At 40.6% G+C, this 23,849-nt stretch overlaps 1 protein-coding gene across 1 annotated transcript; it reads left to right on the forward strand.

Moving 5' to 3' along the window:
• Window positions 1–439: 439 nt before the first annotated feature.
• On the forward strand, window positions 440–23,791 carry acer2 (alkaline ceramidase 2). Its single transcript, XM_061680109.1, has 6 exons — window positions 440–772; window positions 1,032–1,146; window positions 6,463–6,604; window positions 8,504–8,641; window positions 17,646–17,783; window positions 21,817–23,791. Exons 1-6 carry the CDS (start codon window positions 659–661, stop codon window positions 22,001–22,003), a joined length of 834 nt encoding a protein of 277 aa, XP_061536093.1. The 5' UTR covers window positions 440–658; the 3' UTR covers window positions 22,004–23,791.
• Window positions 23,792–23,849: the final 58 nt, after the last annotated feature.

Here is a 23,849-nt window from a genome sequence, read left to right on the forward strand (position 1 = left end):
TTCAACGTCGTCCGTCACCTTTTATGTATATACTGCCACGAAAAACAAACGCAATTACCACAGATAAAATTGATATACGCAGTACTGTATTTATATAAATTTTATTATAAAACATTACGAATATCATACAATGGGATCTTACCAACATTTTACTTAAATGGCGATCAATAGATGTTGCAATTGACAGACTGATTATTGCTAATGCAGTAGATAGTAGTAGGTACTAACTAACTAACTAACTAACTAACTAACTAACTAACTAACTAACTAACTAACTAACTAACTAACTAACTAACTGTCATTAGTTCATAAGTAAACGACGTTTTCGTTCCCATAAGCAAATAGATAAATAAGTACAGTATCTGGCAGTGAAGCCTCTAACCACAAAAAAGTACTCTTTGGCTACAGACAGCCCAAGTGTCAACGTGATGACGTCAACGATTTCGTGGAGCAGTAAGCTTTGTCAAGTCACAGTGAGACGCTCGATAGGCAGTCTAGAAAATCTTCGCATTATTTGATCAGAATAATGCTTGCCACTTTTTACGAATTATTTTAAGATCAAAGACAAGGCATTACACAGATTCATCTCCCGTGTTTGTGTTTTGCGTGGCGTGACGACAACAGCGTTGTCTCCCCCTCGAGCGCAACTAGTCCAGACATGAGTAACGTTAATCTGATTTTCTGGGACCACTTGCAGGCTGGCAGCTCCGATGTGGATTGGTGTGAAGGCAATTACCTTATTTATCCTAGCATCGCAGAGTTTTACAACACGGTCAGTGTGCACTTTTAGGAATAACCTTGCGAATTTGTTTCCATATAATGTATAACGTAGCTCGGCTTGTCATTAACAGCTGTCACGTTTCTGGCTTAGTTTTTCTTTGTATTGAACTGGTGCCGCTTTCGAGACTTGATGTTTACTGTTTGAGCTGTAGCATCAAGTTACACATTTCAGCGTAGCAGCCCCTCACGCTGGAAAACTTCTGTCTGTGTGTTTCTTTTCTCATGGGTATTCATTTGTTTTGTCATTTCAGATCAGCAACATTTTGTTTTTTGTTTTGCCCCCCATACTAATGTGCTTGTTTCGCCAATATGCAACACATTTCAACAGTGGGATTTACCTCATTTGGACTCTGCTGGTCGTGGTGGGTAAGTTGGCTTGACCGACGTGATTCTTCACTGTCATGATGACCCATTTAATGTGACACCAGTCAACTCGGTCAAAATAACACCTACTACAGTTCCCTCCAAAACGCGGACTTGGAACGGCAAGGTCAATTCCTTTGTTTTTGTTGTGTACTGAAGGCGTTTGGGTTTCAGATCAAAAGATGAATATGAGACAAAAGTTCAGAATTCCATCTTTTATTTCATGGTATTTTCATCTAGACGTGTGAACTCAGGACAGAGCACCTTTTGTTTGAAGCCACCCACTTTTCAACTGAGCAAAAGTATTTGAACAGACATGATTAAATTAATTTAAAGGCAATAACCTTTAATCGTTGGTGGTATAACCCTTACTTACAATAACTGTGTCAAGCCTGTGACCCATTGACTTCACCAGACTGTTGCATTCTTCATTTGAAATCCTTTTCCAGGCCTTTACTACAGCTTCTTTCACTTCTTGTTTTGTTTTTCTGGGGGGTTCTCCCTTCAGTCTCCTCTTCAGGAGGTAAAATACATGCTCTATTTGGTTAAGGTCCGGTGATTGACTTGGCCAGTCTTAAGACCTTCTTCTTTTTTCCCCTGAAGAAGTCCTTTGTTGTGTTGGCAGTGTGTTTTGGGTCATTGTCTTGCTGCATGATGAAGCTTCTCCCGATTAGTTTGGATGCATTTTTCTGTAAATTGCCAGATAAAATGGTTTTGTAGACTTCAGAATTCATTCTGCTCCTACCGTCATGAGTTACATAATCAATAAAGGCTCGTGAGCCAGTTTCAGAAGCAGCCATGCTAGCCCAAGCCATGACATTACCTCCACCATGCTTCACAGATGAGCTTGTGTGTTTTGGATCATAAGCAGATCCTTTCTTTCGCCATACTTTGGCCTTTCCATCACTTTGGTAGAGGCTAATCTTTGTCTCATCAGTCCATAAAAGTTTGTTCTAAAACTTTTGTGGCTCATCTCTGTATTTCTTTGCAAAATCCAATCTGGTCTTCCAATTCTTTTAGGTGATGAGTGGTTTGCATCTTGTGGTGTGACCTCTATATTTTTTCTCTCGAAGTCTTCTTCGAACAGTGGATTGTGGCAACTTCACCCCTGCCCTGTGGAGGTTGGCAGTGATGTCCCTGACTGTTGTCTTTGGGTGTTTCTTCACAGCTCTCACAATGTTTCTTCAATTGCTATTGATACCCTTGGCCAACCTGTTCGTTGTCTGTTGCTCAGTTGACCAGCAGTTTCTTTCCTTTTCAGGACATCCCAAATTGTTGTATTGGCTCTGCCCAATGTTTGTGCAATAGCTCTGATCGATTTTCCCTCTTCTCTCAGCATCAAAATGGTTTACTTTTCTCACATTGACAGCTCTCTGGTCTTCATGTTTGCTTAACACCAAATGCAGTTTTCACAGGTGAAACCCAAAACCAAAAACAAGCACTATCTAATGTTTAAGCAATCAATCTAAAACACAACACCTGAGCAACTAGAAACACCCATCAGTTACATGTTCCAATAGTTTTGCTCAATTGGAAAGTGAGTGGCTTTAAACAACAGGTGCTCTGTCATGAGATTGTGTAACACATTTAGATGTCAATACTGTGGAATTCTGAACTTTTGTCTCATTTTCATCTTTTGATGTGAAAGCCAAATGTCTTCAGTATACAACAAAAAGAGGGATTTGACCCTGCTGTTCCAATACTTTTGGAGGGGACTGTATGTTCTTCCTGTCGTCAAGTCCAGTTCATTATTTGTGTAGCCCTTAATCACAAAAAAAGTCTCAAAGGGCTTACAGGCCCACAGTTGACAAAGATTAATAACATCCGTTCATCTTAACCCCCCAATGGGACAAGGAAAAACGTATATATAGGGATGATATTTAAATATTCATGTAGTTTACATTGAGGCTTAAACTCATGACAGCAGATGACACAATCAGCAGTTTATACAGTTATTAGTTTGCTTTGGATTTTCACTACATAAGAGCAATTTATACAGCGTGAAAGGAGATTTTGTTGTCAGTATGAACTCATTCAAAAAGCGAAAAGTTCCCATTATGGAACACCTAATATTCCTATTTGGAACAAGTTAAATTTGTCTTGAACTAAAAACACAATTACACAACTCTTAAAAGTTTCTATAGCCAATACTTGCTTCGCTGTTGCCTTCTTAAGAATGATTTTAGGTTTGTACATGTGGAAAATCATGATAATTCTTTCACAGAAATTAGAAAACATTATGCACAATGATGAAACACTTTATGCTCTGGGTCAATGCTGGTCAATAATCAACAGGTGTATTGATAAAGAATTGTTTGCTAAAGCATTAATAAGCATTGAATTTCACCGCAATTTGTTTTAGTCAACTTCCAATTTGTTCAGATATTGACAAAAAAATATGTAACTAACAATGGAAATATATACATGTGATTTGTAAGTAACCTAAAAGTATATAGTTAACCCACTAATGCATGACAAACAGATTGTTGCTGTCTATGTAAATGTGTTGTACTGAGCAGCCTGTACAAATTCAGAAAAGCAATCACACGACTAACATACTGTATATAAGAGACCAAGCTGGGGTCCAGTGTTAGGTGTTGACTAAAGGCCTCTTTATGCTCGCACTGCATCACGTGACCGAGGCATTGGGCCACGCGGCCCCTATGGGACACAAATTGTCGCCGCGCGCAGAATGCTGCGGAGCTCTCTCGTGATTGGTTCGTTTTAGTCACATGCTGTGGTGACGTACTGAGCTTCTCCCTTAGATCCACATACCATCTACGTCGACACCTTCTTGATCGATTTTGCAACATTATTAAAGGTGTCATCTAGGTCAATTTGTTCTAGCAGGCACTGTTCCACGGTCACCATTGTTGTTGTTTTGTTCCTTGTTGCGGAAAGGAAAAACGGCTACCGCAATTGCCCATAAAATGCAGAGGAAACTCCACCCTGTGGTGTCCTAGCCAACACCAGCCGTAGCGACACCCCCGACTTGGAGGAGAACTGCGTGCGGGATAACCGTGGTGACGTCAGCGCGGTCACAGCCCGCGCGAGAATAAAGAAGCCTTTAGCCATACTGTACTGAGCAACCAGGACAGCAACGTGTGTAGCACATTGATTGCTATGTAAGAATAAGTTACATATCCAGTTCTATGGTCATCGCCATAGTCTCATTAGCTGCGTTTGAAGCTATCTTCAATCTTTCAAACCTTATATAATGACTAGGCTTATTCATTGGTTGACTGAAGAAGGCTCTGGTTTCATTTGATTCGACTCAGTAGTCTTCCGTCTTAAATGGTGCCTCTAAGCAAAAAAATGCTCTAGAGGAGTTACGGTGCCTTGTTCCTTCAGTGTTGATTTTAACCATCACTAACCCACTCCTTCCATTTCCCTAAGGGTTGCCTTGCTGAGGTCAGAAAGAGGTAGCGTGAACCAAAAAACTTTATGTGTGGATTCTAGGGCAGTTTTATGTTTAAAATGGATTGTGCCTGCCAAGAATGTTCAGTTATTTCCCTTGTGGGATTAATAAATTGAATCGATATGAAGTACTTTATTAGGATTTTTGTTACCAAATTAAAAACTGTGAAATAAATAACACTACATACACAGTATTGCTAAAAGTATTCGCTCATCTGCCTTGAATCAGAGAAACTTTAGTGACAACTCATTCCTAATCCATAGGGTTCAGTATGACTTTGGTCCACTCTTTGCAGCTACAACAGCTTCAAATCTTCTGGGAAGGCTGTCCACAAGGTTAAGGAGTGTGTGTATGGGAGTATTTGACCATTCTTTCAGAAGCGCATTTGTGATGTCACAGACCGATATTGGACGAGAAGGATTGGTTCTCAGTCTCCACTCAAATTCATCCCAAAGGTGTTCTTTCTCCAAACAATTCCCACAAAGTTGGGAGAATAGAATTATCCAAAATCACTTGGTATGCTGAGGCATTCACAGTTCCTTTCACGGGAACTAAGGGGCCAAGCCCAGCTCTTGAAAAACAACCCCACACCATAATCCCCCCCTCCACCAAACTTTACACTTAGCACAATGGAGTCAGACAAGTACTGTTCTCCTGGCAACCGCCAAACCCAGACTCGTTCATCAGATGTAGAAGTGTGATTCGTCACTCCAGAGAATGCGTCTCCACTGCTCCTGAGTCCAGTGGTAGCGTACTTTCCACAAATGCATACGACACTTTGCATTGCACTTGGTGATGTATGGCTTCGCAGCTGAGTTGCTGTCATTTCCTCCACGCTGGAATTCCTGGAGCTCCTGAGAGTGGCCCATTCTTTCACAAATGTTTGTAAAAACAGTCTGCATGCCTAGGTGTTGATGTTATACACGTGGCCATGAAAGTGATTGGAACACCTGATTCCGATTACTTAGATGGGTGGGCGAATACTTTTGGGAATATAGTGTATGTATGGCGGTGGCCGAATGGTTGGCACATCCTCTTCACAGTCCAGAGGTCTTGGGTTAAAATCTGGGTTGCAGCCTACCTGTGTGGAGTTTTAAGTTGTTACAGTTGAACATTGCATGCTGATGTATGGATGATGGAGGAAATGAGTAAATTTATAAATTTATTAAGGGGCTGTGCTCAAAACAGCCATTGAAGAATGAAAGCATCAAATAACTCTGCTGACATACAGGAAGAAAGCAAACATAAAAGCCATGATGACACAGGGAAGCGTACTATAGTATGTGTCCTAGCACCTCACTGTGGCCCAAGCGTCAACTGAGGATACATTGTCTCTCGACACGTTTGCATCTTCTCCCCGTGCCAGTGTGGGTTTTCTCCGGGTTCTCCAGTTTCGTCCCACATTCCCAAAACATGCATGCTAGGTTAATTAAAGACTCTAACTCGTACATCTGTGTGAATGTGAGTCTGAATGGTTGTTTGTCTGTATGTGTCCTGCAATTGGCCTGTGACCAGTTCAGGGTGTCTCTCACCTGAAGTCTGCTGGGATAGACTCGAGCACACCCGCAACCTGTCAGGAGGCTAAGCGGGACAGAGATTGGATTGATTCATTGACGTAACGGTGGCCTTAAACTTACACACAGTGTTGTATCTTTTTTAAATCCACTGAAAAACATTGTCTTATATTTAGTTGTTTGTGAAATTTGTGCTCACGTGTTACGTTCGCTCATATCTTGTACATCTCCTGGGGGTTAAGACACCCTGTCCTTAAAACCTAGTGATGCCTCTGTTCAAGACTGTTTGGAAAAGGGCAAAGGGTCTTCCAATACATCTCACACCCAACTTTATTGGCATACTTAATTTTCTAATAGGTGCATCTCTTTCTACACTTTCCACTGTAGGTATCGGATCAACATACTTCCACGCTACCCTCAGCTTCCTGGGCCAGATGCTGGATGAGTTGGCCATCTTATGGGTGCTCATGTGTGCCATTGCCATGTGGTTCCCTAAAAGATACTTACCCAGGATATTCAGGAGAGATCGGTATGGGTATCATTATGGTTGATTATCAATTAAGGACTTTTAGAAGCGTCAAATTGATGTTTAAGTGTGTTGTGAATCCTAGGCACCTGTGTTTTTTTAATGAAATATTTTTCTACAACCCCAATTCCAATGAAGTTGGGACTTTGTGTTAAACATAAATAAAAACAGAATACAATGATTTGTAAACCATGTTCAACCTATATTTAATTGAATACACTACAAAGACAAGATATTTAATGTTCAAACCGATAAACTTTATTCTTCTTAGAAAATAATCATTAATTTAGAATTTTATGGCTGCAACACGTTCCAAAAAAGCTGGGACAGGTGGCAAAAAAGACTGAGAAAGTTGAGGAATGCTCATCAAACACCTGTTTGGAACATCCCACAGGTGAACAGGCTAATTGGCAACAGGTGGATGCCATGATTGGGTATAAAAGGAGCTTCCTTGAATTGTTCAGTCATTCACAAGCAAAGATGGGGCGAGGTTCACCTCTTTGTGAACAAGTGCGTGAGAAAATAGTCGAACAGTTTAAGAACAATGTTCCTCAACGTACAATGGCAAGGAATTTAGGGATTGCATCATCTACGGTCCATAATATCATCAAAAGGTTCAGAGAAGCTGGAGAAATCACCGCATGTAAGCGGCAAGGCCGAAACCCAACATTGAATGCCCGTGACCTTCGATCCCTCAGGCGGCACTGCATCGAAAACCGACATCAATGTGTAAAGGATATCACCACATGGGCTCAGGAACACTTCAGAAAACCAATGTCAGTAAATACAGTTCGGCGCTACATCCGTAAGTGCAACTTGAAACTACTATGCAAAGCAAAAGCCATTTATCAACAACACCCAGAAACGCCGCCGGCTTCTCTGGGCCCAAGCTCATCTAAGATGGACTGATGCAAAGTGGAAAAGTGTTCTGTGGTCCGACGAGTCCACATTTCAAATTGTTTTTGGAAATTGTGGATATCGTGCGGCCATCCAAGCAACATCTTTTTCATGGACACCCCTGCTTATTTCAGCAAGACAATGCCAAACCACATCCTGCACGTGTTACAACAGCGTGGCTTTGTAGTAAAAGAGTGCGGGTACTAGAGTGGCCTGCCTGCAGTCCAGACCTGTCTCCCATTGAAAATGCGTGGCGCATTATGAAGCGTAAAATACGACAACAGAGACCCCGGACTGTTGAACAGCTGAAGCTGTACATCAAGCAAGAATGGGAAAGAATTCCACCTACAAAGCTTCAACAATTAGTGTCCTCAGTTCCCAAACGATTATTGAATGTTGTTAAAAGAAAAGGTGATGTAACACAGTGGTAAACATGACCATCTCCCAGCTTTTTTGGAACATGTTGCAGCCATAAAATTCTAAGTTGATGATTATTTGCTAAAAACAATAAAATGTATCAGTTTGAACATTAATATCTTGTCTTTGTAGTGTATTCAATTCAATATAGGTTGAACATGGTTTGCAAATCATTGTATTCTGTTTTTATTTATGTTTAACACAACATCCCAACTTCGTTGGAATTGGGGTTGTATTTAGACCGATCAAATTTCAGGTCTAAATTAGTATTGAGCAGCTACATATATATGGCTTGTGCTCACTATTCTGTCACAAGACTTGTCCACTGCTGTCACACCTCCAGTTTAATAATACGCCGTTCTAAGATTGCTGACAACAGTAAAAGCTTCGTCACGTCCTTACTTCTCTTTCCATTCTCACACAGCCATCATGGTTGCTGTTATTTTCCCATGCAGCTGTACTTTATTGAATTTCAGTTCACTGTGGAAAGGTTTTGAGCCACCTCGAAACCCTACTCTTAACTAATAGTGTTCTTCTCAAGTGCGATTAAAGCTTGTTAAGCTAAATTTGATTTGCTCTTTGCTCCAGGTCGAGGTTCAAAGTGGTCATCGGCATCCTGTCAGGGATCACTACAGGGTTGGCCTTTGTTAAACCTGTTGTAAACTCCTTGTCGCTCATGACTCTTGGCATCCCGTGCACCGTGCTGCTCATCACCGAGCTTAAAAGGTCAGTTGTCCACTGGTATTTAAAACACTTGTGCTAAATGCATATGGAGTCATGAATTGCTACCAGAAAAGAACCTTCCATCATGCCCAATTTTCCACTACACAGTACTTATTTGGCTCAACAAGGCTCTACTTGCTCTTGATGCTTAAATAAATAATAAAATAAATGAAAAGCAGGTACTCCCGGGCACTATGAGGTACTTTTTCTCTTACCTGGTCAGTGGGGGTTCCGATCACATGAATCCCTGCTGGTCCCTCGAGCATGTTCGTTATAAGTGCGTCATTGTAATTTTTAGGATACACTTGTTGCTGTGCTTTATCTCTGGAGACGCTAGTATTTTACTTCACAGTTTTGGTTGCACTGCAGCAGTCCATTTTCTTATTGCCCTTACTGAGTCTCTTCTAGAATAAAACTAGTCTCCTTACCGTGCCTAACAGCCACATGCTGAGAAGATAAGAATAGAAGACCTTTCGTTCTTCTCCATTGTTGTTGTTTGTTAGCGTGTCTTGTTCCCACTGATTCGTTCAATGTGTTTTAATGCTGTACTATTTTGATCTTGAAAGTACAGCTGCATCAAGCTTGAGCCAAGGAAAGCCACTACTACAGTAAACAAGCTGCATTTCTACCTTAGTGGTCCTCTGTGTGGTAATTAACCAGATCAATGTCATAAATATGACTGGTACTGCTCAAGCACTGCGCACCATCTTGTGTATGTAGAAGTGTATACAGAAGGTTAACCAAAGGCCAAGGAACTGTTTCAGGCTAAAATTAGTTACTGATTTACATAATCAGATTTCCTCATTAAAACCTAATTACTTTTCCTGCAGGATCTTTCAATTACGGCAATAATGAGTGGATGTAACATCTCTGCAAATGCTTTGATGATGGTGTGAATTCTGAGCCTGCCCAAACTAGAAAAAGACCAATAGAAATACCAAACATAAGCTGAAGCAAAAATACATCTTTTGAAACAGTCCGACTTTGGATTGCAAGCTGTTAGAAATTGATTTGGGGTTTTTTTTTGCGAGTCCCTGACCGATTTGATAATGAAGCTTTGCTGGCAGATAGCAGTTCCTCAGGGCCAGTCAGAAGAACATACTTCCTCCCCCAGGAAGCTTGGACATAGGTCATGCAGGATGGTTCCTCGTGCAGCCTGTTCCTCCACCTCTGCTGTGGAAAACTCTCGAGTAAATGACCTTTCTTTAAAAGAAGAGAGTCAGTGGGAAGCTTAAGCCCCTTTGACCCCCTTGACTGCTGTAACCCTGTGATTGACTGGTGATCTGTCCAGACTGCACCTCTTGCCCTAAGGAACGGTTTAATATGGTGGTGTTGTTCTGCCTCTTTAAACATCGTCATCATCATTTGGGTCTTGAAAACAGAAAAAATATATGGAATATTTTGAAAACAAGTGTAAACACTGAAACCAGTCGTCTGTGAAAACAAGTCAAGTCAAGTTTATTTGATCACAGGCCCACACTTGGCAATGGTTGACGACATCCTCAAATTTAGGGCCGTATCTTAGTGATATTGCAAAGATGAAAAAACACTGTTTGGTAATATTCTTAATGTAGTTTTGAAAGGAGAGAGTTGAGTCAAATGTAACGCTGAGATTTTTTTGCTGACTCACTTTGGGTAATGGTGCTTTTATCAAACTGAGAGTAGTGTCCTTAAATAAGTGGCTGTGTTTAGCAGGGCCGCTAATCGACATCTACATTTTCTCTGGGTTAAGGAGCAAAAAGTTACAGGACATGCACTGTTTAATTTTAGCAAGACAAGACTCCAGATTAGCGCAATCGCGTGGGCTAATTAGTTTTAATGGCATGTATAGCTGAGTATCGCTGGCATAACAGTGAAAGCTAATCTTATATTTGCGTATGATATTGTCAAGCAGCAGCATATAAATACTGAACAAAAGAGGGCCCGAGTGCTGATCCCTGTGGGACTCCACAAGTGACATTATAATACTCGGAAGTTACATTACCATATATTACACGGTGCATCCAGAGTGCTGTGTCTGTACATTTGCATTAAGTTTAGCAAGTATACAAGTGTGCTTGTCCACATTACGTTCGCAGCTGAGGTAGAGCGTATCCCAACTTTAGGTCAGGGTATACCCTGGTCTGGTCGCCAGTCAACTGCACATGTAGATAAACAACCATTCACATATGGACATTGAGTCTTCAATTAACCTAAAATTGTTGTTTTAAAATGTGGGCTGAAGCTGGAGTACTCAGAGAAAATCCCGGCAAGCATGGGGAACATGCATACTCCACAGAGGAACGCTAGACCTGAGATTTAAACCCCGAACCTCAGAACTTCACTTTACTGCCTTAGGCAAGTCCGAGTACATCATAATTGAAACACGCTTCACCAGCTATTGTGTCCACTAGAATCACATTACAATTTTTTTTTTAAACTATAAGACTATACATACAGACTGACAGAAACTCGATATACTGTATTGGTCAACAAACTGTATTCAAAAGACACTTTCAGGGTAAATAGGCCTTTCACAATAATTGTTATATCGACTTACCATTCGATAAATTAAATGGACATGATAGTTTTTCCGGACTCAATAAATTGTCATTGTTGTGGTGAGCCGGCGTGCGGATCACACAGTGAGCCGACAGAGTTGGATGGCTGTGTCATTAGCCGCTTCGAATCGGAATAAAAGGCTCCATGTAAACGAGGCTCGTCTTGCAGCTTTTTAATCTTTATTTCAGACCCAGGGGGATCAATATCACAGAGTAAAGAAAATCCATTTAATAGAGAAACAAGAAAGGAAATTATAATAACAACAGTAATAATAACAACTGCACTAATTTAAAAGCAAAAAATAAAATAAAATGAATGATAAAAAAATAATAAAGGCTGGTCTTATATTTGACATAATTTCAGAGGCATTAAAAAAACAACAATATTGTCATTTATCGTGATAGTTTTGGGGAAAATATATCTCCTTAAAAAATTATTGTGACAGGCCCAAGGGGAAACCGAGGAGGACAAGAACTTTTGTATGCATGCATACAGTACAAAGTTTCCTTTAAATGGACATCGCTAACTCCTGGTCTAGTAGTTAGTTAGTGTTTTTTCTGTTTGTTTTGTTTTTTTCTGTTTGAAAAGTGTTTTGACCACAAATATGAATAGAAAACTAGCTACACCAGCTGCTGTATCAACCTGGCTAAGCAACACGCCTATGTGGCGGCCATGTTGGTGGGCTCAACTTTCCCATCAAAGGCAATTTATGTTCATTGAAAATAAATCATAACTTGGTTGCTCATTTATCAGACGATTTTCATGTGGTTGACTTTTTTTGTCAATTCCAAAGCATGTGCTATTAATACAGAACATTTAAAAAAAGAGCTCCTCAAATATTCTTAGCAATGAAAGGTTATTCCCAGCTCCCTTGTCGTTATTTTACAGCATTGTGTGCAACCCTATGAAGCACAAAGGGCAGGCATCGTTTTTGTTTTTGTTTTTGTTCCGTCCACAAACATGGAATGCGCTGACACTTTGCCCCCACTAGCTTTGTATCGCCATATATCCGCATCTCATAGGGGCGTGCCGTATCTACCTTTACCATATCTATGGTTTTGACAGTGTGTGCACAAAAATTCAGCTTGGATAGGCTTGCCCAATCTCCCCAATGACCCTGAAGTGGTGTAAGAAATTAATGGATTAGTCTTTTTGGTTGGATCTATTGGCTTTAAAAGTTGAGCATGAGATTTTGAGTTGTAAACACTTGAGAGCAGCATGAACAACACATTTCTGACAATGACTGCAGTTCTATCAGATAGTGTGTGTGCGTGCGTGTGTTTGTGTATTGTCAAGAGGGTAAATGAGAAACAGTGTCAACATGCAGTCAGCAATACATTAACTCTCCCCCGTTTGACCTTTTGTACTTGCATTCTCGAGTGACTTATTGTGCAAAAGTTATTCTATTGGCATATGCGATGAAAGAATGTCCCTGAAAACATGTAACAAGCCAGTTTTTAGTCTGTAGCCTTTCCCTCCATCACAGGAATTTGGAGCCATGCTTTTTCCTTTTACTGTCAGCCTCCCTCACCACGGCTACACTTAAAACGTCAAGTCTTGCATTGTTCAACCTGATGATAATTCTTGACATTATTGTCGGTGCCAGTCATATACGGAGGTGACTTGTTTTTGTTAGGGCAAATTCCTGCTGCTCTATTCCATCCGTCTTTGGCCTTGCTAAGTACATCATGTGTTGTTGTTTGCTTGCCTTTTACAGTGCGACTCATTTCCCCTCACTTGAACCACGTCGACTCGGACCCAAACAGCCTATTTGATGTAAATAACCTTCCATTCCACTGTGTCATGACTAATTGTGAGGGCAATAATTTGAATCAGGATAATTCTCTGAAAAATCTCATTTTTAAGAGAGAAAATTCTGGACAACTGCGACCATATGTTCTGTTTAGCAGTCAAAGACACCAGAAAGTGTGGCAGTGTGAAAGTTTCAGTCAGTTGCTTCCCCTTGACCCTGAAGAGAACACGCTGTGTGCAAAATGAATGGATAAATCAATAACATCCTTGCTTTGACATAGATGTAGAACTTTGTGTCTCAGAATGAGGTAGTATTAAATCAGTATGTCCATTGCATTCAGAGGACACAGTCCAAAGACAGTCTTTTTCAATTTGAATTTGTTTCGAAACATTTTTTTCCATACCAAATAATGTGGACTATAATAATCTGAGTTAAAGATGTTGCCATTATATAAACAGAGGAATTGAAAAAGGTAAAATGTTAAAATTTTCAACTCAAAATACGTGGTGTAAAAAGGCTAAATTAAAGAAGTAAAATGAGTGGGAATTGAACCCACTCTGCCTGTACGGAAGTCAGACAAATGAACCACTGCACCATCTGTGACTCCTTAACTGTCATAAAAGTGAAAAGATGATAGATGAAAGATCCCCAATTGTGTGCCGAACTCTGCAGTATTATGAAATGATATACTCACCCTTAACATTGATGATGATGTGGACACATGAGACGGTTGCAAACAGACTACCGTCTTTGCCTGGGAGGTGATTTCCTTCACATTAACACCAAAAAGAGCTGAGCATACTTTTCAAGTTACTGAAGTCAACTTTGGCGCTTTAGCCATACTGGGTTGTACTAATTAGCATCCAGGACAAGGACGTATTTACCCTTGCTTCCATTTCAAAAAGTTTTATTCGAGGTTATATGGTTATTATCATACTTTTCCTCTGCAGTTACTGGTACCCTTCTGTGGTGGCATCCCAATAAAACACTTGTAATGTTGATCTGTGAAATGCTCACTTAGCTCAAGTTTCACAATATACTGTATAGTCACGCGGGATGCAATATTGGAAGGCATAGTTTGGTTGAACTCCAAATTCAATAACTTGGGGGTGCAGTTGACTTTGGAGCTTGAAGAAACTGGTAGAAAGGTCACAAAAACATGTACTGCATTGATCCTTTTGACCAGTTACCACATCCGTTTTATTGATGAAATGTGTTATCACTCAAAATAAAATAGATAGGTTTGTGGCTTTGAGCGCTGAGAAAAAAAGAAGCCAAAGTCTATGTCGTCTAGTGACTTCATGAAGACTACCGTAATGCAAATATTCCCATTTTGGGGCAACAATAATCCTCATTAGATTGTTATATAATAATAATAATAATAATGCGTTAAAGTGTTTAGGTTCTGCTCTGTGTTGTCAATAGAACATTCATGATGTCTCCCTGTCTTTTCCCTCAAGCTTCTCATTTGAGACACCAACCAAGATAGCCATGCCAGCCGTTTCACCACTTATCTCTGCCTCCCAATTGTCACATGTTCCTTCCTTTTATCAGCAGCCCCCTCCTCAAAACAAGTCCTCGTGTTGCGTTTTATCTTGCATGCTTCTGTTGTGGCTGGTTGTCACTGTATTACCAACTGAGAACTAATGCATCTACCATATTGGGTTTGTCGGAAGGAAGTGCTTGTGGTCGACGTGTGCTCAAAGCCAAGCTAGATGCTGCTGACTGTATTTTGGAAGAAGTTGTCCTTGTGACATAACAGAACACATAATATCATACCATGGACACGTGAAGGCATTTCCCTTTGGGAGGAAGTATCACAAGCTAGCTATTCTTCAGTATTTCCTTTTGCCCGGGAGTAGCCTATCCTATCTGTCAAAACTCAGGATGCCTTTTAAAATAACAAGTTGATATATAACTAGCGGAAGAACATTCATGACCCTTAATGCTACCCTTATCAAATAGCTATGTCAGTTTTTTTTTTTCTTTCTGTGGTGTCATTGATTTACTTCCCTGAATTTGAGACCACAATCCAAAATCAAGCTTGAGTGTCCCTTTTTTGCATACCGTAAATCTACTTTTGTACAGCTCAAGGTGCCTAAGCGCATAAAAACTCACGTAAGAGCCAAGCTATTCATAAAATACACAGTGAACAGTTAAAGATAGATTGCCCGTCTGCGAATAAAGCATAATATATAGGTGGCATGTCTGTTTTGAGCAAAGCCAGTCCAAAAAAAGTAGACATTTTGGCTAGAAGAAAAAGGAACATGAATTGTTCCTTAAAGGAGACAAATGATGCTATTTTTTTCATAACTTAAAAAAGGTGACTTTAATAAAATGTTTTTGATATGCTTTTGTCAATCTGGCTCAAGAATTACCTTACACTTAAAACAACCTTTTTTGTTTTACTGAAATCAACCTGATTTTATCTTTCGCAAGTGAGCCACCCCGTCCCGTATACTGCTGGGCCAATGGCGAGTAAAATTGTTGTGACCATGGCAACCAAGGGCGGAGCCAGTGATGACTGCATGTTTGAGACCCGCGTTTAAATAAAAAAAAAAGTGAGTGCGAACTGCGACGTAAATGCGAGACCCCACAAAGAGTATGGATTATATTTTCCCTTCATCATCAAGATGCTAAATTACATGTCAATTAGTGTGAAGATCTGTGTATGTGGCACATGCAGTGGTCACAAATAGAAATACAAACCATGACAAGGTTGAACACTTAAAGAGTCTTCTCTCTTTAACTTTATTTTAAATACATTTGACAGCCAACAATCTCAAATCTATTTTATTTTTTTTCAAATAAATGTTTGCTAACAAAAAAAAACCAACCTTTTAAATAATTAAGATTTCAAGACGAGCTTGGTTGCATTTAAGGACCATAAGAGGCTGCAGGATTTTGTGACAACGTGCACAGTGTGGTCTCACAATAATACCAGTTTTAAGGTGGAATTAAAACATCTTTCTAGAAATATTCATCTCAGAAAGACCAATTACATTCGCTGGTGATACTTTCAGTTAATGTTATTTTATGTTTTCCTTTGAGATGCTGGCTGAAATTCGACGTCCCCACCGTTTCAGTGAGTTGAAGACTGTAGAATTTGTACACCACGTTTTTTTGGTATTTTTTTTTTTTTTTTGCGTGTGGTTTTACACATGAAGTCTATTGTGGTTGAGGAAGCCAAATTTAATTGCTGTTGAGTTAGCGGACGTCTTGTCTCCGGGCTCTCCTCGTTTAGTTTCATAGTGACGTCTTGCACCTTTTACTTCTGCTTTTCTCCCACTGTAACAACACCGTGAAGTTTGCAAAAATTAAGTTGAAAGCTTTTTCTACTGCTTTTAAAAATTTAAAACAGTGATCTTAAACTTTAATGCATCTTTTGTGTGTTATTTCTGGTGTGTGTGTGTCAAACCAATGTTAATTTCTTGCAATGAGAAGCTTGTCAACAAGCATAACTCCATCCTTAGCAAAGAGTGTGTCACAGTGACTGCACTGTTCAGCCAGCAACAGGCTTGTGTGTGTTTGTGTGTGTGCATACATGCGTGCTTGCGTGTGTGTGTGTGTGTGTGTGTGTGTGTATCCTTAAGGACACAACTAAGAATAGTTTATGTCAGCAGCATTGTAGATTAGTCTGTCTCAGGGTCACTGACTGGGTGCAAAGGCACATGTACTGTATCCAGAGAAGTAGACCAGAGGATTTGGCTTGCTGCTCTTCTAAATATGGAGGGCGGGAATGCTATCTTACAAGAGAGGCGTTAACTTGCAGTATAGCACTCGAGTATGGAAAGTAAAAATGGAGCAGTTACAACAGCTGGGAGGCCAGAGAACCATCTGGGAGATCTGTCAAGCGGGAGCACAAAGCTCAGTGTTGTTTGAAACACCACCTGCATATATATGCTTTAAATATTGTGAGGCAGAGTGTTTTGCATTGAACAAGAGGGACTATTTATAAATTGGAAATGATTAGCTACATTTTAAAACTCAAGTAACTGATATAGGGAGGGACAGTAACCTAACAGGCCATTTTGATGGACCTTAGAAACCATTTGAAAAAGTGCATGCAAACTTCAAGCTGATTGGGTATATGCTTTGACCATCACATCCATTAGGGGTCGATTCGATGAGTAGTGTACAGTGTGTTGTCATGTCATTTTCCAGGAGAACAATGAACAATCATTTTCCATCACCAAAAGCTTTGAATGCTGTTCTTTGCGCTTCTCTTTGATGAAAAAAATGCTGTCCTATTCTGATAAAACTGCTGCTGGGGTAGCATACAATCTAATTAATCAAGGGACCACCATTGTTTACAAATTTGCTTCTGTCACATCTAAACACATCAGTTTTAATGCTTTCAATGATATAATGATATAGCTCTATTTCCACTTAGCATGATAAACTAGTCTTTACCAGTCAAATTCAACACAGATTTTTAGACCATAATGCACATTAACACATCACGTTTGTTAAATATAATGTTTCAGCATAGTCTAGTGTTTTCTTTTGACTTGATACACATGCTAAGAAGTTCATTTCATATTTTGTGATTTTGATTTGTAGCCGTAACATTTGACACAGTTAAGCACTATGCAATCAGAAAAGCCATCGTACTGTATGTAGGACTTGGTGACCGTCATTCTTTCATGTACTGAAGTATTTACTTTTTTTTTTTTTTTTTGGTGTTTTCTCAATGCTGTTTGTTTGTCGCAGGTGTGAAAACCCACGTGTGTTCAAGCTGGGTCTGATCTCAGGGATCTGGTGGGCTCTGGCACTACTCTGCTGGCTCAGTGACAAGATTTTCTGTGAAATGTGGTCATCTGTAAACTTTCCCTACCTACACTGTGCTTGGTAAGCTCACATCACAGCACGCAATAAACCAACAGAAATAGAGTACGGAAAGTATTCAGACCCCCTTAAAATTTTCACTCTTTGTTATATTGCAACCATTTGCTAAAAACATTTAAGTTATTTTTTTTCCTCATTACTGTTCACACAGCACCCCATATGGACAGAAAAAAAAGAATTGTTGACATTTTTGCAGATTTATTGAAAAACGAAAAACTGAAATATTACACAGCCATAAGTATTCAGACCCTGTGCTCAGTATTTGGAAGAAGCACCCTTTTGAGCTAATACAGCCATGAGTCTTTTTTGGGAGTGATGCAACAAGTTTTTCACACCTGGATTTGGGGACCCTCCATTGCCATTCCTCCTTGCAGATCCTGTCCACTTCTGTCAGATTGGATGGTGAACGTTGGTGGACAGCCATTTTCAGGTCTCTCCAGCGATGCTCAATCGGGTTTAAGTCAGGGCTCTGGCTGCGCCATTCGAGAACAGTCACAGAGTTGTTCTGTAGCCACTCCTTCGTTATTTTAGCTGTGTGCTTAGGGTCATTGTCATGTTGGGAAGGTGAACCTTTGGCCCAGTCTGAGGTCCTGAGCACTCTGGAGGAGGTTTTCGTCCAGGAAATCCCTGTACTTGGCCGCATTCATCTTTCCTTCGATTGCAAGCAGTCTTCCTGTCCCTGCAGCTGAAAAACACCCCCACAGCATGATGCTTCCACCATGATGTTTCATTGTTGGGACTTTATTGGACAGGTAATGAGCAGTGCCTGGTTTTCTCCACACATACTGCTTAGAATTAAGGCCAAAAAGTTATATCTTGGTCTCATCAGACTAGAGAATCTTATTTCTCACCATCTTGGAGACCTACAGGTGTTTTTTATTTATTTATTTATTTTAAAAGCAAACTCCATACAGGCTTGCATGTGTCTTGCACTGAGGAGAGGCTTCCGTCGGACCACTCTGCCATAAAGTCCCGACTGGTAGTGGGCTGCAGGGATGGTTGACTTTCTAGAAAGTTCTCCCATCTCCCAACTGCTTCTGTGGAGCTCCGCCAAAGTAATCTTTGGGTTCTTCTTTACCACTCTCACCAAGGCTCTTCTCCCCCGATTGCTCAGTTTGGCTGGACGGCCACCTCAAGGAAGGGTTCTGGTCGTCCCAAGCATCTTCCATTTCAGGATTATGGATGCCAATGTGCTCTTAGTGCAGCAGAAATGTTTTTCCAACCTCGGCCAGATCTGTGCCTTGCCACAATTCTGCCTTTGAGCTCTTCAGGCAGTTCCTTTGACCTCATGATTCTCATTTGCTCTGACATGCACTGTAAGGTCTTATATAGACAGGTGTGTGGCTTTCCTAATCAAGTCCAATCAGTATAATCAAACACAGCTGGACTCCAATGAAGGTGAAGAACCATCTCAAGGATGATCAGAAGAATTGGACAGCACCAGAGTTAAATATATGAGTGTCACAGCAAAGGTCTGAATACTTATGGCTGTGTGATATTATTTTTCTTTTTTAATAAATCTGCAAAAATTTCAACAATACTGTTTTTTTCTGTCAATATGGTGTGCTGTCTCTATATTAATGAGGAAAAAAATAAACTTAAATTATTTTAGCAAATGGCTGCAATATAACAAAGAATACTTTCCGCATCTGAATACTTTCCCCACCCACGGTATATGCACTTGAGTCTTGGAGTAATTAAAATGATTTGAAATGTCGTTTGAAATGCCTTCCCATGGGCTCACCACCTGCGGGAGAGGCCGTAGGGGTTGGGTGCGGTGTGACCTATGCTGTGGCCAAAGGCAGGGACCTTGGCGATCCGATTCTCGGCTACAAAAGCTGGCTTTAGGGATATGGAATGTCACCTCTCTGGCATGGAAAGGAGCCCGAGCTGGTGTGAGGTCGAGAAGTTTTGACTAGATATAGTCGGGCTAGCCTCCACACACACCTTGTGCTCTAGTACCAGTCCTCACTCGAGAGAGGGGATCTTTTCCACTCTGGAGTTTCCCATGGTGAGAGGCGCCGAGCAGGTATGGGTATACTCATTGTCCCCTGACTCTGCGCCTGTACATTGGTGTTCACCCCGGTGGATGAGAGGATAGCGTCCCTCCGCCTTCAGGTGGGGGGACGGATCCTGAGTGATGTTTGTGCCTATGCACCAAACAGCATTTCAGAGTACCCACCATTTTTGGAGTCCTTGCAGGGGGTGCTGGAGAGCGCTCCCGCTGGGGACTCCATTGTTCATTGTTCTCCTCTGCTCTTTTCTGTCCTCTATCATCTTATACTATTGGTTAGTTGTTGCATGTCCTCACTGGGTGTGTCCCCCCCCCTCCCCCCACCCCATCCACAAATAAGAACACGTTTTCACTTTTTAAAATTACTTGAACTATTGTTCTGCTGGCGGCACGGTGGACGACTGGTTGGAGCATCTGGCTCACAGTTCTGAGGACCGGGGTTCAAATCCCGGCCCCGCCTGTGTGGAGTTTGCATGTTTTCCCCGTGACTGCGTGGGTTTTCTCCGGGCACTCCGGTTTCCTCCCACATCCCAAAAACATGCATTAGTTGAAGACTGTAAATTGCCGTAAGTGTGAATGTGAGTGCAGATGGTTGTTTCTTTATATGTGCCCTGCAATTGGCTGGTGACCAGTTCAGGGTGTACCCCGCCTTTCGCCCAAAGATAGTTGGGATAGGCTCCAGCACCCCGCGACCCTAGTGGGGATAAGCGGAACGGAAGATGAATGGCTGAATGAATGATTTTTGATTGTCTTAAAGAAGCAGCACAGTGTAATAGTGGTTAGCATGTCTTGTCTGCATCGTAGTTCTGAAGTTCTGGGTTCGAATGTCGATATGGAGTTTGGATGTTCTTCCAGTGCTTGTGTGAATTTTCTCTGGGTACTCCGGCTTCCTCCCACATTCTATCAACATGCATGTCAGGTCCACCGCACACCAAGCGACGTGGCTGAAAACGACTGAAGTGGACCATTGTAAATAAAAGACAGTCGGTGACTCTTTGCCGCGCACCCAGCGATTGAGCACCACACATCAACCGACGCGCTGCAACTGAAAAACTGCGACCCTGTGTCAGGTTTGGAGGCTCCAATACAATGTTCTGTTCTGTATTATTTAAAAAAATAAATAAATGAAAACATGGCGCGAGTGTCAAGGAAAAAGCGGACAGCCACCAAGAGGAAATGGGCGATAATAATAGAGTGAGGATATTTTGAGAGGCTGTTGGCAAAACAGAGAGATGGAGACTGCACATTGCTTTCAAGCCACAGGTACATATGAAATTACAAACATACGTAGTTAAGTATTACTTTAAAATACAATATACAGTATATACTGCTTTGGTGCAGTTTGGTGGGGCCATGGTGGCAGCCGCCTGGCTGAGTCTAGTTTATGCTTTAAAAGTAAACTTTTATTTGTTTTTTTTGTGGGGGGGGCAAAAACTTGTGCATTTTTGATAGGCTTTTGCAATGCCAAGCACCAGTAATTAAAAGTTTTGAATCGCTGCGAAACCGGTGGCTGACCATCGCTCACTCATGAAAACTAGTTGCCAAACCCCCTGCACTGCGTGACAGTTCAGTCGGTTTTGTCCACATCGCTCGTTGTGCGGCAGGCTTAAGTTTGATTGAAGACCCTGAATTGTGATTGTCCATAGGTCTGAATGTGACTGTGAACGGTTGTTTTTCTACATATGACCCCTGCGATTGGCTGGTGACCAGTGCAGGGTGTATCCCACCTCTCATCCAAAGTGAGCTGGGATAGGCTCCAGCTCACCCACGACACAAATGAGGAATCGATAATGGATGGATTTTCCTATAAAGATCAAGGGCATTTAATAAAATGTCCATCCCTATTTCCAGCCAGATTTGAGATCTCTACTTACCATAATCGCCACAAGACCACATTCATTCATTCATTTTGTTGTTCAGTTGTGAATATGAGGGTGACCAAGTTGTCTGTCTCCCGAACTTCACAGGTGAGTCGGTTCTTGTACTTGTCTCTGGTTCATTCACAACCTGTCACTCTTGCAGGCACATCCTCATTTGTCTGGCTTCCTACTTGGGTTGTGTCTGCTTCGCCTACTTCGACGTTGCGAGCGAGGCTCCGGAGCGAGGTCCAGTCATCATGTTCTGGCCCAACGAGAAATGGGCCTTCATTGGCGTCCCCTACGTTTCATTCCTCTTTGTGCATAAGAAGTCGGCTATCAAGGTGACTTAAGGTGATCCACGTCTGCTCAGCTGGTTGCACTTTAGCATTTCTCACCGTGCCGTGTCCCTACAAGATTTATCACCAGACCGCTTGCCTCCTGTAAACTGTTCGGATTGGATCACAGTGGTCTTTATAACCAAGTAGTACTTCTGCAGCACTGTCAAAAGAACGAAACCTGCCACAAACAACGCAACTTGGGGGACATTGCTGGTGGCTTCCTACGATGTCAGTCTTTTAAACATGCATTGAAGTTTGCCAGGAGGAGCATGTGAAATGTTATTAAAAGTATTATGCATTTTCCGCTTTATTAAATAGTTTGTAAATGTTTTTGTAACTCAGAATACAAATGTAAAGTATCATATTGCCTTTACAAATAAACTGCATCTAATAGGTGCACTCTGGCCGTTATGACACCAGCATTATAGACTATAATGCACTGGATACAACAACTGTGATTATTTCATCATATACAAAATGAGCTGCTCAGTGCAACTCTTCCACTGATGTCTTTGATACCAGCATGATAATGTGGTTGATTGGAATGCTACAGTACAAAAATTGCCAAACCTATTCTTGTACTTTATTAACCAATGATGTCTTTGTATATTAATCAATGAAGAGCCATATACCCAAAATGTCAAAAAGTGAATGTCGACATCAAAATGGATTGGAATTAGCAAAGGACAAACAGAAAACTACTAACACAACATTTCAGGTCCATTGTTTGTCTTTCATTTTAATTTGTTAAGCTGCAAGTAACTTTCATATGTTTTGTAACTGTTTTATATTGATGGAAGTTTTTAGCAGACATCTCAAATAATGTCATGGTCTCTAGGGTTTATTCATTCCAGATTCAGTATGTGAGACTATAAACTTGGAAAATGTATGACAATTATGTGCAAAGCCTAAATCAAACTGGATAATAGATTTCCGAAGAAAACAAAATTGCAAAGCTCTCCTGTAAACATGGTACAGGATATACTGTATGCTGTCCAAAGTTAGTATATATTTCCTCCTAAGGGAAGCAGAGTAGGCTTATTGCATGAAGTCACAAACTGATTTATTCATTAGATTAGTTGATAAAATAATTGGACAGATTTTTAATGTCCAGTATAAGGCTGTTTATTTGAGCAAAAATCAGGCGAGTGTTAAATTTTTAAAGGGAAACATGGCTGCCAAAGAGCTTTTAAAAAAAAAAAAAAAAAAAAAAAAAAAGCTTCAGGTCAAATGATTGTGTTCCATGAGAGAAAACTGCCTCGAACTAACTCACATGCACACATGAAGGCTCAAATGAAGAATTGAAACAGAAACCTTTGTCCTGATGATAGTGCTATATATAGACCCAAAAATAATTTAAATATAATACAAAAAATAGAAATTAAAAAATGTATACAAATCATATGAAATATGCGGTTTTAATATTGTATTATTACTACCTTTGTATTGCCAAATACTATTATATTTTTATTGTATCCTCCAGACATGCAATATTGGCAATGTGAGCAATGTCTTCTTGTGGAGCTGAAGAATACATGATTGTGTAGTTTTGAATGAATTGCCGTGTACATTGTGCAAAAAAATTATTTAAGTGATATTTGAAAACTGTTTTTTATGATCACAAAGCAATATTTGGTGTATTTTTACATGGACTTTTGTGTATGTTGTTTTTTCCTTCATCGGCGACACAGAATTATTTATTTTCATAATTTATCCTGTTTTGTAAACAAATATTTGTAACAGATTATAATATTGGTACTTTATTTTATGCAATAAATGGAGCCAATGACTCCCACATCCTCTGCTTGTAGCTTCATTTGTCATCGAACGATTGACACTTTTGTCCACTATGAGGCAG

This window comes from Phycodurus eques, chromosome 6 (assembly GCF_024500275.1).
Source record: "Phycodurus eques isolate BA_2022a chromosome 6, UOR_Pequ_1.1, whole genome shotgun sequence".
NCBI classification, from domain to species: domain Eukaryota; kingdom Metazoa; phylum Chordata; class Actinopteri; order Syngnathiformes; family Syngnathidae; genus Phycodurus; species Phycodurus eques.

Bases quoted from the DNA above. Each gene is read 5' to 3' on its own strand.
- acer2 (XM_061680109.1), top strand. From the start codon at position 659: ATGAGTAACGTTAATCTGATTTTCTGGGACCACTTGCAGGCTGGCAGC. The intron at 8,642-17,645 runs GTCAGTTGTCCA...TGTTTGTCGCAG, and splicing joins CTCATCACCGAGCTTAAAAG to GTGTGAAAACCCACGTGTGT. The intron at 17,784-21,816 runs GTAAGCTCACAT...TCACTCTTGCAG, and splicing joins CCCTACCTACACTGTGCTTG to GCACATCCTCATTTGTCTGG.